This window comes from Bradysia coprophila, unplaced genomic scaffold, assembly GCF_014529535.1.
Source record: "Bradysia coprophila strain Holo2 unplaced genomic scaffold, BU_Bcop_v1 contig_358, whole genome shotgun sequence".
In the NCBI taxonomy this organism is placed as follows: domain Eukaryota; kingdom Metazoa; phylum Arthropoda; class Insecta; order Diptera; family Sciaridae; genus Bradysia; species Bradysia coprophila.
The window spans coordinates 6054735-6069732 of NW_023503616.1; the positions used below are offsets into that span (position 1 = coordinate 6054735).

At 34.0% G+C, this 14998-nt stretch overlaps 1 protein-coding gene across 3 annotated transcripts in view; it reads right to left on the reverse strand.

Moving 5' to 3' along the window:
- Window positions 1-1571: 1571 nt before the first annotated feature.
- LOC119081530 (NADPH oxidase 5) overlaps window positions 1572-14998 on the reverse strand; it is a 57735-nt gene continuing 44308 nt past the window's right edge. Inside the window, exons 2-16 of one of the 3 annotated variants that reach the window (XM_037190531.1) lie at window positions 14825-14922; window positions 10385-10496; window positions 9688-9785; window positions 8497-8617; window positions 6806-7042; window positions 5997-6121; window positions 5302-5525; window positions 4736-5240; window positions 4477-4676; window positions 3536-4244; window positions 3256-3479; window positions 3068-3189; window positions 2912-2965; window positions 2165-2578; window positions 1572-2089 (exon numbers count right to left, since the gene is read on the reverse strand). In XM_037190531.1, the coding sequence (XP_037046426.1) occupies window positions 1892-2089; window positions 2165-2578; window positions 2912-2965; window positions 3068-3189; window positions 3256-3479; window positions 3536-4244; window positions 4477-4676; window positions 4736-5240; window positions 5302-5525; window positions 5997-6121; window positions 6806-7042; window positions 8497-8617; window positions 9688-9785; window positions 10385-10496; window positions 14825-14922 (3441 nt within the window). In that variant the 3' untranslated portion in view covers window positions 1572-1891. Of the gene's footprint in view, window positions 2090-2164; window positions 2579-2881; window positions 2966-3067; window positions 3190-3255; window positions 3480-3535; window positions 4245-4476; window positions 4677-4735; window positions 5241-5301; window positions 5526-5996; window positions 6122-6805; window positions 7043-8496; window positions 8618-9687; window positions 9786-10384; window positions 10497-14824; window positions 14923-14998 lie in introns of all 3 variants that reach the window. The other 2 variants (XM_037190530.1, XM_037190533.1) reach the window with 2 other exon arrangements.

Below are 14998 nucleotides of genomic sequence, written 5' to 3' on the forward strand. Positions count from 1 at the left end.
CCGGAAAAAGTTTGCCTTTTTAGTTTCATTTTCACATCGCTTATCAACTAAACAAAAAATAATTTTCATTAATCTGCATTCATTAATCGTTTGCTTTTAATAAAAATTGATTCAGTGAGATCTACGAGAAATTTACAGCAAGTAAACCAGGGCAAATTTTCGTAGAAAATATTTTGAAGTAAGTAAATCGTAAGTAAATCAAGACAATTTCAAAATGATGATCTCCCTGTTTATGTAGTTTGAAGTGCATAATTGCGGTGGCTCTATCCATTAAAATTTGGTGCTTCCGGTGCTTCTTTAGAAAATAATTTGAAGGGTCTAAACGAAAAGTCGTAAATAATTTAGGTGATTTCACTTACATTAATCTTAGGAATCTGTGTCTGATTTTGAGAAGGATTTTAGGCAAATTGTTTTTTTTTAAACAATTGAAAAACCAATATTTTGGTAACAGATTTTTCACGGCAACACCCGAACTTTAATGGTTCAATTAGTTCAAATCGCGACATTAATGAAGTAATTACTCATTTCCCCCGAGGTCAAGTGAAGAAGTGAGTAATAGTTATTTGTGTATCTGTTTTGGACGATTGATTTAGGAAATTTCGCGAGCTGTAGCCCGAACGAAGTGAGATACACAGAACAGATACACAAATAACTATTGTTTCTATCCGTAAAAAGTTTCGGAGTCACGACAAGAACTGCTTGCTGTCTATGAAAGATGAAAGTACAACGTCACTGAGTCACGATATGGTAAGATTTTCTGATCGATTTACCGAATTAACTTAGTTAGGAGGCATCGTTGGCATGGCCATTAAACTGAAATTATAGCCTACATTTGTGAGTTTAGTATTTTATTTTCGTTTACATCCAGGGACGCCGACTTGTGTTTGGGAGTAGTGGTGCTCACACAACAAGCGAATCTGGGAGTAGTGGTGCTCTTTCAAGTAAAACTGGAAAGATGTAGTGGTGCTCGTCATTCGAGTAGTGGTGCCCGAGCCTCGCTTGTCCTTAGAAGTCGGCGCCCCTGTTTACATCTTTGCACAAAAATCCTTTTTCAAAAAACAACGACCTTTACTTCCTCTACTAAAAAATACGAATAAATTACGAAAAGCACAAATGTAGGCTTCAATTTCTGCTAAGTGGTCATGCCTTGCCTCATAAGAAACAATTATCGATTTAGTTTTGATTCATTTGTAAGTATAATAATCGTGTCACGAGTATGACTAAGTCTTAAAATCACAATTAATCGCTTCTTGATTCTGTGCAAGTTCAAACTTTTACGAAGCACACACGCTGTTCAATGATTTCATGTCATTTACACTATTGCATACTATTTATTGAAATGTAGAGGACATAGCCGACTACAACAATTACGCACGCTAAAAATTACGGTTTTCACATCCTCCTGTTTTGCATTTAGAGACAAACAACAATGTATGAAGAGAATGATCAGACCTGTCTTGTGTTCCAGTAGGTTTCATATGAACTACCTACCATAACGTTCCTTCATTATCTTTCACCTTTTTACTTTCAATACAAGGACAGCATTCCAGGCGCAGAGAATAAATTCAGGCTTAATTTTATAGAATAGTTTATTAAACATAAATGAATTGACAAAAATAATGGTAACCTCAACCAACAGAATAAATAATTAAAAATTGATGATAACGACGACATAAAAAAAAACGAATTCAACTTTTATTTACAAAACAATCAAACAATAATGGCAACTGGTTTCCACTTATTTACAACAGTGAGTGAGTGCCTAATGAAATGTTTAAGATTTTTGGATTCACAGTAAGGTCTGACTGTGGTCATTTAAGTGTTTGTTAACTGGGTATCACAAATCGTAAAAGAAAATGGTAACTCAATGTGAAGGTGAATAAATTGCGAATTAAAATATTTCCTTCCTGAAAGCGAATCCATATTGATCACATTTATAGCGTAGAGTTTTTGCCAACTGTGGTGGTCCACAATAGAACACGGTCACCTTTCCCTTCTTCTGATCTTGTATTTGTTTGAACACTTTATCCCAATTGGGACGGCCAGCATTTGTACGAGTTTTTAAGCCAGTAATCAAATCGCGTTTTTCCTGTTAGAAGAATTTAGAACCGATTAACGATCTGAACTTTTGCATCCAACAGTTGACAAAAATATTGAACCCAACCTTTTGATGCAACAAATCCAATGCTAACTGCAGCCCAACCGCCTTCATATCAGTTTTCTGCAAGGCACTTGTTATGTACATATTCATGTCTAAGAACCGTTCCATTGCACCACCCAGTTCTGCTTGTTCGATTTCCAATTGCGACAGTAAATTCACAAACCATTCGAACGATCTCTGATCTCGATTGATCCAGAAAAAGTCCACTTTACGTAAATTCATTATTGTTTGCGGTATCTCGCTGGACCATTCGTATTCGCAGCGTGGACATGTATGCCGAGCTTTCCAGTATCGATGCATGATCGATTGCAGAATGGAGGCGAATGGTGTGACCCCGATACCAGTTGCAATTAAGATGGCATGTTGTGCTCGGAATATGTGGCTGGATGGTGCCCCGTATGGTCCATCGATGTAAATCTATATTTTTTGGCGATTTTTTTTTTTGTTAGAATAGCACATTTAACGTTAGAATATTATGATAGTAACATGAATGGGAAAGACGTGGAAAATGTTTTTTCAGCAATCAGCTCGATTTTGTTAAAAATTAGTGTCATTAACAGATGAATCGTTAAACTTTGAATTAGCTTAGGTAAAGATGTACAATGAAGAATGAGATGCATCAGAAAGGGAGATATATTTCATTGAAATTGAAATCGTTCCGTGTTATTCCACAGATGAGATTAGTGACAAAAGAACAAAAAAGTTATCCCGTCACCAAACCTTCAATCCTATGTTACTGTTGCTACTAACACAAATCGGTTCATTTGTTTTCTCACTAGAAGCCAATCGGCCGAATTGCCGTTTCTAAATCGAAAATTAATTCAATTAAACCAAAACTCCAAACATTCGTTTCAAAACGTTTTGAATCTTTTTAAAACAAGCGATTTCTCAAACAGCGAATTTTACCTCTAACGGCTTTCCGACAGGATAGTTAACAGGTCGCGGACCTTTGGAAGTGTCAGGATTCGAACGCTTAAATATTCTTCCTTCTTCTGCTTCCTTTGCGGTATACAGTCCAGGTGACACAACTGGATTAAATGAATAAAAAAACAAAATCAATTTTCGCCATCATCGGACGAATTGGAATAAGTTACTCATTGATCCAATGGAATTCTGAGATGGTCTTTGTTCGCAGCTCTCCAAACTGGGTGTTTTAAAGGCGATAATAGTCGGTTTGTTTCGCATGTAACGGAAACTTTGAGCTAAAGATTTATTTTGAGGGCTTAGGTACGCTAAGCCAAGCGATTGAAGTCGAGCTTTTCGAATTTGCACTTCGTCGAATGATCGTTCCGATTCAGATCGGGTATACTCTCGTAGGCTGTAAAAGATTGAGTTAAGAAACTTTCGGATGAACTATCTACAAAATATTCTTACGCCATTAACCGTTCGCGTTTTTTCAAGCGATTCTGCATGTCAGGCATTGACAATGATTTTTCCAGCGGAGCTTTTTTAAACAGCATCATATTGAGACGTTTTTCTGGTGTCAGTTTTCGTTTCGGAGTCACTTTATCCTCTGCGTCCAATTGATCCTCTTCGAATCCTTCGTTGGCAATTCCATCAGGCTCGCCACTGCCTTTCCTTGAGAACGTCCTCTGGAGTGTTGCTTGAATTTTTCGAATGGCCGTACTCTCAGAAATTTGACGATTCAGTTTCGGTGGATTTGATGGCGAGTAATTTTCGATTGCCAATTTCGAAGTTCCAGCACCTTGCCTGGGCGGACGAACTGGTGTATCACTTCTATTTTTCGATGAAACATCAAAACTGAACGGATTTGACTTATCGTTGCCAGCGGAATTTTCATTATTCATTGCATCTGGTTGACCATTTTCGATGGGTCTTGGATTTTCGAAACTCGAACTCTTTACCATCGGATTGTGGTTGATTCGTGCCAAATTTTTGCTTAGAAAATCTTTTTGTGGAGTTGTTCCAGTTTTCTTAGTAGCATCGGTAATTGCTTGCTTCGAACTGCCTGGAATCGATGCAGCTACTTCGCCGTTGTGAAGTCTTTCCTGTTGTTTTTCGAAGTAGCTGTATAACCGCTGCGTCCACTCTCCTACACCACGTATATGCAGCCACATGTAATCTAGAATTAACTTTCGGTGAAGATTATCGATTTTTGTATAGAATAGGGGCCGTTCATAAATTACGTAACGCTAGAGGGGGGAGGGGGGGGGTATGAGGCAAGCGTTACGGTTCTAACAAAATTGGGTCAAACTTGACCCTTTTAGCGTTACAGACCCGGGGGGGGGGTCTGAAAAATGTTGATTTTTGCGTTACGTAATTTATGAACGGCCCCATAGTACTGTTGGTGTTACCTTCTTGCTCTGGGGCACTACTCAGTGTGAATGGATGCCATTCATACTTAGCTATAGCTGGTATGTTAACGAAAACATAGTCGCCAGGTCGAAAATAGAAGTGCAAAGGTCGTTTAATTACGAGATGAGTTACTTTCGATGGTAGTAGCAATCCCGACGAAATATAGGTCTTTCCTCGTCCCGACCGCATCCAAATGAATCTGTAATAGAAAAAGTGTCACCTCGGAAATGGTTCATCAATATCGTTCCTCAAACGAACCTTATCATACGTTCGACCAAGTATACAATGAACGGTCCAATAAACCATTTCCAAAAGTTTGGACCATGGAATATAACCAAAATCCAAAACGGGACGTATAACAAGTGTGTCCAATAAAATATCTCAAAACTACCACCTCGTCGGACAAACGACTGCGAGCACACGAACATAATCAGCAAAATAACAACTAATAGTATACCGGTAGGATTAGCACATCCACCATATAAGCCGAACAGGCCTGGCCTAGTTGTTAGCATCCACTCGGTCAGCGTGTAATTATTTTTATTTATCACTGGATCATTTACAACCTCCAAGGTAAAATTAAGCAGATGCATGATTGTATGGATCAAACTGAACGTGGCTATGGTAACGCCAGCCATCTTATGAATGTAGATGTGATTGTCCAATGGAATGAAGGCACCCAATCCTCTAGTTCGAAGAAATGTGATGCATTGGCGCAGCATAGGGATTAGGACGAAGGCACAGTTGAAATTCAAACACTGACCTACGTACAACGTTGTAGTGAATTGTTGTATTGGCTTTAATCGAAATGAAATGTAACTTACCGCAAGCTCGAGCAAAAATGACGTAGACATTTGAATGTCTATATTGGATCGCTCGGGATATGAACAGACCAACGTTGATCAGTATGTAAATCGTCAGAAAGGACAGGAACACATAATTGTTTTTTAGGTATGCCGTTGTAAATTGGTGTGGTAATCGGTGCGTTAGACTGGTGGTTGTTTTCTTCGTTGTTTCTAGAGGTAGTGGTACCAACCAACGATCGATGCTATAAACGCGTAACAAAACATGCTTGGAATCATTTAAAACTTACATTTGACATGATCGAGAAATGAGACAATGAGAGACGTATACTTCCGGTATCATACCTCCCATTAAGCCTTGCAAGAGAACATAAATCACAAAGTCCTTCAAAAACCCGATTTAAGTACCCGAACTTAGCATTAAATGACTGCAATTACGTAACTCTTTAACGCAAAAATTACAGTGAATTTTTATCATAAATTTGAAAGCTCATCGTGTTTTATTTATCACAAGCTACCAATTACAAAGTGAAGTGAATGGAACCAAATTAATTCAGTTGAACCACTAATTGGACCCTTTGAATGTTTTTTTCAATTTACCAACTGCAGTATGTGTATAAAGGCATAAACCATCAGATAAATTTCAACCGACGTCATTTAATTAAGTCTCATTTATCGTTTCTTATCTGAGTGCTTCCATATTTATATACCTTTACCTTATACTCAAATTCTCTAAAAGTCCACCGTGTTTTTCTAATTGATTTTTTAAAGCTTCATATGTGATAGCACCACGATTAAATGGGTCGGCATCTTCAAACATTGCCATGGTGAGATCTTCAATCTGTTAAACACAAAACAAAAATTCGAATTAAAATGCAATTTTTGAACATTTTTTTTCAATGCAATGAAATGGCCAAGAAATGCAAAATATTTTTTTTCGCTCCTGCAAACACATTTTACGTCTGCGATTCGGTGTATCGTATATATATATATATGTTGTAAGTAATCATTTTGTTTTCAAGTTGAAATGCAATTGATACAAAACAGTGGCATAATGGATTTCTTGTAATTCATTTAAATAACCGATGGCAATGGCAAATGCTATAAATTTTGTTCGAAAGAAATTTTCTTGTTTATAAAATATTTATATGATCGATAATTGGTTGCGATTCGTACAATTTTCAAGGATCTCATTTTTATGGATTACGCTCATTGTATGGCAGAGATATATTGTCACAACGTGACAATTCTTTAAATTTTATTTATTTGACACTCAATCTTTTCATTTTCTTGCGAAAAGTTTACGGTTTGGTAAGATGACTACAATATGCTTCCTTCGAAACAAATAAATAAATTTTGAGAAAAGTTTACCGTTGCCCTTGATGTAAAATATTTTAAGATTTGTTCTGAAAACCAGGTCCTAATATCTACAAAATGTCTCTATCGATTGCGAAAACATTTCGAAAGCAAAATTACCGGCTACAAAATATAACGAGCATGTTATTAATGTACACAAATTATTCACCTGTTCTTCTGAAAATTGCATTCCATTTTCTTCCATACAAGCGCGCATAACATGCTGCAGTTCTCTGTGTTGAATCAATCCATCACCGTCGATATCGTAAACTTTGAACAAAAATTTAATTTTATCTTCTGGTGACTGTCCGGCAAATTGATGAATGGCATCAATGAATTCTTGTAATGATATTGATCCGGAATTATCTTTATCAAATATTTGAAAAACTCTATCGGTAAAGAATGGCTGTAAATAAACATCATGTTAAAAATGCAGCATTCGATGGTGCTTTGGTTGATTTAATTGGATTTAATGGATGTACATTTTTTGCAATTATTTTTCGAAAGTATTTGAATCGTGCACTAATGAAACGATAATTTTGGCTGGTAGCTTTGTGTATAATTCTTTTAATTGAAAATTGCAGATATATATATTTCACTGTACAGTTTTGTGTGGGATATGATTGATTATGCGAGAAATATTACGAGCCCAGGTACTAATTGAGTCGAAGCACATAAATCAATTTTTTTTTACAATTTGTTTCCGAAAGTTTTCGAGAAAAGCAGGAATTTTTTGCGAAAATTCAAGAAAATATTTTCTGGAAAATAGGTTGTGTCAATCAATGAAAGTGTAAAACAGGTATGGTCTATTGTTCGCCCGGAGGCCATAAAAACGCACTCATTTTCATATTATTTTGACATAAAATGTGAGTGCGTTTAAGATAAATTCGCCGATCGACCATACCTGTTCTAGACTTTCATAGGTGTCAATAGATTCCGTTTACCGACTTCGATAAATTTTCGGCAAACAGCATCTGCAAGTCACAATCAATACGTTGCCCTTGCATTTTGCATGTAAAATCAGAAATTAGTCAAGACTGCATGATTCTACAAACAAAGGAATAAGGTGGTTTTTGACAGCGTTTGGTGTTTTTTTTGTCAGAACATTTCAATTGTCATCAGCTTGGTAATTTTTTTCGGTGGAGTCATTGTCGTGAGGCATTATATCGCAATGGACCAAATGAAGTACATTTTAGCGGTCAAAAATACCGCAAAAATTTACCGAGACTTTTCGGTAGATTTTTCTACAAATTTCGCCAATAAACCTCATCGTATTTGGACCAATACAATAGTATATCTTACGACAAAGATTCACCATAGATGATATTACTATTCTTACGACAATTGTAGTAGCAATAGTGCGTTAATTTACATGCTCTGACCTGCAGGTGCAATTTACCGAAAATTGTAAGTGAAAATTCTAGTCAATAGTTTTCCTAGCTTATATGACTCTGTAAGGGTGCTGAAATCAAAATCTTAAGGGTACAATATTCGAATGGAATAATTCTGCGACTATTCTTTTAGCTTTAAATTTCGAAAATGTAAGATAACGTTACCGTTTCCTGAATCTAAGATTATCTGCATCGATCCTACTATAAGATCGAGAGCCCAGAATACCTGGTGAAGGTATTGGTATTGGACGGGCTGTGAGCTTATCGATCTATCTATCAACATCTTTGGACAATCATTTCATGAACGTCTGCTTCATTTACATTTAGCATGAATGCAACATGAACTTTTACCAGGTTCGAGTAATCTAATCAGAGATATTGATTTTAATCTATCCTAAACAATTCCCATTTCCTTACAAAAGAGATTGAGAATGAGACAAAAAAAAAAGCTTCTAGCAATCAAACTTACATTCTTCGATGTTACAATTTTCTTAAAGTCTTCACGTCGTATTTCCTTTTCATTGCCAACTGTCTTTCTAAACAACTGTTCCAAACGTTCCAATGAACTCTTATCAAATCCAGTTCTCGGTCTGCATGTACATAAAGAAAATATGAGAGGAAAAAAAATTATTATAAATATTCAATTTATACAACACAGAAACTAAAAACAATTTTGCCTTAGAAATATTTATAAAATAAAAATGTTGTCCAGTGTATGTGGACAGTGGACAGATATCTCTGTGTGAATGTATGGTTGTTTTATAAAATGTTGATTTTAATTAATTTACGATCGATGTGCAATTAGTAGAAGATGATGGTTGTTTGAAATAATTTAACGTTTCATATATAGAGCAATAAATAACGATATTGATACATTGATTAATTGATCAATGATAATTACGGTTTTACAACGTTGTCTTGTAAGCAATGTTGTAAGGTGATGGACGATAAATTCATTGGCAGCTTGTAGTTTAATTGCAAAAATGATTTTTTTTTACCTATCGGAATTGCTGCTGTTACAGACATCAAAGAAATGAAATGGTTCATCTCTCAATCATTGTCAATCTCTGACTTAATATTCCATTATAACCCATGGCGTATGTAAAATGTTAAATAAATTGTCGGCACTGTTATGTAAAACCAAATCAATTATTATAATCTTAAAACATCATTTACAACAAAATCTTTAAATGCCATTTAAACCAAACAATTTAAAATCAGACATTTATCTAAATCGCATAAATCTACCAAGCATCGATACCGAACCTATCTATACGATAACTTGTAACGTGTAAAATGTTAAATAATACATTGTAGATCCGAAGACATTGTGTGTATGCAGAACCCGCCCACCTGGTAATAGCACGGTGTGACTATATAATATTGTTGAAGCACACAAAAACCTATATATCCGATTAATACCGACATAAACCTCCAATAAATTTAAATTTCATATCAACGATTTTATTGTTGGTATATTATTTCGGTGCAATTGAATTACTTTATCAATGCGACATTGACAATGAAATTCCATAATAAATGATGACAATTTTAATGTTCACATTTATGTGAAAATATATCTTCGAAATGTTGAATACGTAAGATAGAATAAACAAATGTCCGTTAAAATATATACCCATCCGTCCATTACACAACTTACCTTGCATTAGTTAAATTTGATATAAATTCCATGATTTGATTTGTTGATATTTGATTCGTAGACTCAACATCGATAAGTCTGTACAATTTGTCTAATATCTGCAACGAAAATGGATTTTCGCTTAGAGTCATTTTTCCTTTCAAACGGAGAATTGTAATTTTTGAAATAGAATAATCTGAATCTAGATTTAAGAGATGTGTATTAATAAAGCAGACAGATAAATGTAGAATTGTTGGCACGTGAATTTCTCAGATTTCATTTTATTATTACGCTTAGCGAATAAATTTTGATTTTACGTTTGGTAAGATAATACCATCTGAAAATGATACGTTGTTAGGGAACTGGAACATTATTCTTTAACTATTTGTTGGTTGCTTAAGCGTTTTTTCTTGCATAACTTTTCAAAGACCAAAAAATGCTTCATGAAAATGGAAATTCAGACTGAATTATTCAGATTTATACACTTATATCCAACGTCATTTACAAATTTAATGGTCCTGCTTTCATTTAGGGTGGAAACCTAGATTTCATATGGAGACTACATCAATTTTTGATTGGCAATTGGCATCGCGAAGTCTCACGCAAAAGAGAATTTAAACGAAATATATTTTTTTTTATTATTTCTGTAAGGTTTTATGCTTCTAATGAAATTTAAGTTGACCAATTATTAAAATTATTATAATCTTCTATCACTTACTCCTTTGGCATACCAGATGTGACAAAATTTGTCGTAGGATATTGTACCATCGCCGCACAGCACATAAGCAACCGACTCCAATTGTTCTGCAAAGTCCATTTCTTTCTCTTCGCTGAAAAGTTTAAAAACGTTTAAGGTGAAAAATCCAAACTCCATTAAAATGATCTGTTATTGACAACAACGGCTAAAATAAGCAATGAGCATAGCTTATAAATAGTCATGTGTAAAGTTAAACTAAAGAAGTACAAGATTTAGTGTCTTACACTTAGAGATTCTTTAAATGAAAGAAGTAACAGATTTTATAAGGGGTTTCGTAGCTATTCATATTGTGAAAACCGTTTCGATTCGATTTGAAAGCTTCATTTGATTAATAATAATAATCATTTGATTATGACTATGATTATGGTATTCATTAATTAAGATCATAATTCTCTAGTTAACACATTTGAATCGCGTCAATTTCGCTCATGTAAATATTTATTCCTAGTTAACACATTCGATGCGTGACGGTTTCGCTTAAGTAAATCTGTAAGGTGACAACTACATTTGAAGAAATTTAATATAGAAGCATGGTCTTTATTTACTTCTCCGACATTTTAGATAAATAAAACGTTTATTTTATTTATGTGTAACATTTGTGCATAGAGTATAGAGTAATCGATACAGATCTACGTTATTACCTTTATTTTACGTTATAGTGTTTAAATAATCAAATCAACGGTGACATACCAGATGATTAAACAAATTGTAGCGGAGTGATATTCGTTTCAAAAATTTTTAAGACGATAAAAAACTCAATTCTTCATAATACCTTAAATCGCGAACATTACCATGCTAAACATAAATTACAGCCACAAGCCAAACTTTTCATTACACAAATTAGGAGGTGTATTATGTATACAAACTGCACGTGGATCAAAAGGAAAAGAAAAAAGTCCCATAGTGTTTTACAACAAGAAACAACAAGTCAGTAATCTGTTCGATAAATCAACCATTAAAAAATTCTTTGACATATTGAAATTCAACTGAAAAACATTTCATTTTGTTTATATTAAATATATCTGTGTACGTACCCATACCACCCACAATCCTCATTTAAAAGAAATAAAAACATTTTGTCTTTTCATTAATTTAAATCCCATGGAAGATCCATATCAAAAGAATTCTTTTCTTTTTGAAATTACAATTTTATCGTTAATAAGTGTTTTGCAAGTGCTTTTAATGTTATGGTCATGGTATAATAATAAGAAGTAAATCTTTGCGTGTCTGTTAATGATGCATTGTTCTATAACGAGCATATAACGTTGTTCATGTAGCGATATAAACTATGTTAAATTGTTGGATACTTTACAGCTTTATAAATGGAATTACAGTAGATAGTACATCAATTTTAAATTATTTGTCTTTCACACACGACAGCATAATATGACCAGTACAATTTTCAAGTCTTTCACTTCTTTAGATCTAACTGATTTCAGGAAATTGTCACAAAATCTATTACTTCATTTTTTTTTAATTTTATATAATTTGTACAACTAAAATATATAAACAGAAATTTTTTTGGAATTATCACTTCATTAGTATTTATCACACATTCTGGCTATGTGGACGGACATCGCTTATTTTTGTCTTCGATATAGATAAAAGATGACTAAAGCTCTGCGAAATGTGCATAGAAGCGACGTGACACATAGTAAATAAACGTGTGAGTTTACAGAGACGAGATCGCGAGCAAAAATTTACAACAAATGTCCATAAATTACAGTGAGAGAAGAGTGAAATTCGACATGTTTTCTAATTTGAGAGTAGTTGTGGCTTGCAATTCACTAGAATTTCGTTGAACATACGAAAATCTAGATTTTACAAGCGAGAGCATGTCGAATTTCACTTTTCTCTGCCTGTACATAATTCGCGTTGCATTATTTTATATACGGACGGTTGACCCTAAAGTCCTTCGAAACAATTAAAATTTGTATATTTTCAATCAAACAGGTACGTCGATTTTGTGCCGTTTTGAGCTCAGTTCTGTACATTTACTACTGCAAATGATAAAAAAAATGAGGGGCGTTCAAGGCATGGTCATTACTACAGTAGAACGATAATGAAAATCAAAATCTTAATAACATCTCCAAAACAAGTCTTCGCAATGTGCGATCGCAATCGTATTCATTCATAAACGTCTGCGACAACCAGCCCAGTACCGTTGCTGCGCCTCTAATTGGAAAATTGCGTCTAGAATGTGGATTGTATAATTACGTACAGGATCCATAAATTTTTACGATCCATATAATTATACAAGATGATCAATACTGGTATAATTAAAAGCATTTAACATCGACGTAACCTAATTCTTTGAACATGCTTGTTTGTCCAACAACCTTGTTTTAATTTTATATAAACTTTCAATAATCATGATCAATTATGTCAGAGAGCCAGCATATCAAACGGTTGATATGTGAGATTCAATACGATTCCGTGTGCGGTATTAAACGTAAAACCTCTTGACCACTTGACCGTAATTTTGATTTTTACTTCATTTTAAAATAATTAAGCCGAAATTTAATATCATTTTCGAGATCAGTTTACTAAAAGAATAAATCCAAAATAAATTGAATTACGAAAACGATACACTTCGTGATTGATTGTGAAGTTTTTGTGGTTGACTCGTTGATTTTACGGTTAAAATTTAAGAATGAAAAAAAAACATTGAAACAAGCATTTATACAGGGGAACTGAAGATAATATGCGGATTACACTCATCAGATTGGAAATAACTGACAGGAAGATTATACACATTATAGTGTGAATATTAAGGTGAATTAAAATGTTTACCTTTATTCTGTAGAGATTATTTAAGATGTTTTTTTTCTTGATATTTCGAAATCCGATGTCGTAATAACTTAATATGTTGTGGTCAAATGAAGATATTAAATTTATGGTGAAAATTGTTGTTTAAAAATCTTTAACGAAATCCTTGTGGTTGTCAATTTCAAGCTAATTTGGTCAAAACCAAGGATAATTTTTCAACTCGTGGAAGTGGAATAATATTTGCTGTGTGCTACATACGTTTCAAGAAAACCGGCAATAATTTCAATTTTAAACCATTTTCCTTTACTTGCATTTAACTGAATAAACGTATAAGTAAGCAAAACCAAATCAATTAATTTTATGCAATAAAACGCTCAGCAGCAAACAAATAAGATTTACACAAGACGGTTTTCCATCGGACATCTGCTTGTTTATGAGATATTTTTTTTTTGTACAGTGAAATCAGATTTCTTTCCAAAATATTATTGAAAGCAACAAATTTGGTTAGCGAGCTCACAGTAGGAAACCGATCGAAAAAAAAACATGAGTAACTTTGTTTCAAAAACCATTAATAAATCTTCTCATTCATTGAAGTTAATGAGTAATAATAAATTTTGTGGCATTTCATGAGGTATTTCGTGCTACACAAATCGTATGGAACATAATTTTAATCGGACACAACAAGAATATTCATTATGGAGGCGACACCATGTGCATATTTCAGGGCCTATTTTCGTTAAATAAAACTCGCGAAAATTCTTGAGAGTTTCTAGAACTCTTAATATTTTATTAAATTTGCCACCGAGATGGACTACGTCCTCCGTTACAATATCTTGAATAATGGCAAGAAGGCATTTGTTGAAGACGACAATGTCCATGTGAGTCATATAGAATTTTTAATCAAAACAACGAACATTAGTTCCTCTGTCTTTTTCTATGAATAATTTTTTATGAGCAAATCTGCATGTCTCACCCACATACAAAAATTTCAAATCTGTTACTTCTTTCATTATAAATGTTTTCAGTAAACTCATACACAAAATCTTTTACTTCACTAGTTTAAACACATATTTTGATCGTGTGCAAATCGATATAGTGTTTGATAGAGCATTGTATCGAGTACCACTGTCGCCATGGCCTGTTGAGAAATGGTACTTTTGAACTGCATATTAATGCAAAATGTCGAAAGACGTATTTAATTTACCCTCAGATCGAAACAGTGGTCGAAAGGTCTTACACATATTTTGTTACAATCAGATTAAACAAGGACATCTTTGTGGTTATTTTTGTCGTCTCCGTCGATGACATAGCCGTACACAAAATAATGAAAACTGACCCAAATGTTCCTCAACTTTGAGTTGAATGTATTTTGATCGGCCCAATATGTTCAGTACTTATGACTGCTCCGAATTTGGGTTCGCCCAAAATTCATAAAACGTAAAGTTGAGGAACATTCGGGTTCAACACAAATTCGTAGCAGTCATTAGTACTGAACATATTGGGCCGATCAAAATACATACAACTTAAAGTTGTAGCATAACTCTTTATGTAATATGATTTGTTATGTACACATACATATTCATGTTATGTTATTGTAATTAAAAATTGTAGTACTAGATCAGTAATACTTACGTAAGTCTTCCCTTCAGATGTTCTATCCATTTGTCCTGAGCGAGGAAACCATCTCGTCGTTCGATATCAAACAATTTGAACAAGTTTTCCAAGAAATTCTGAAAAAGAAGAACAGGTTATTGTCGTGGGATCTAAAAGCTTCGATTTCAATTCAGTAAAAAAGAAACACAGCTA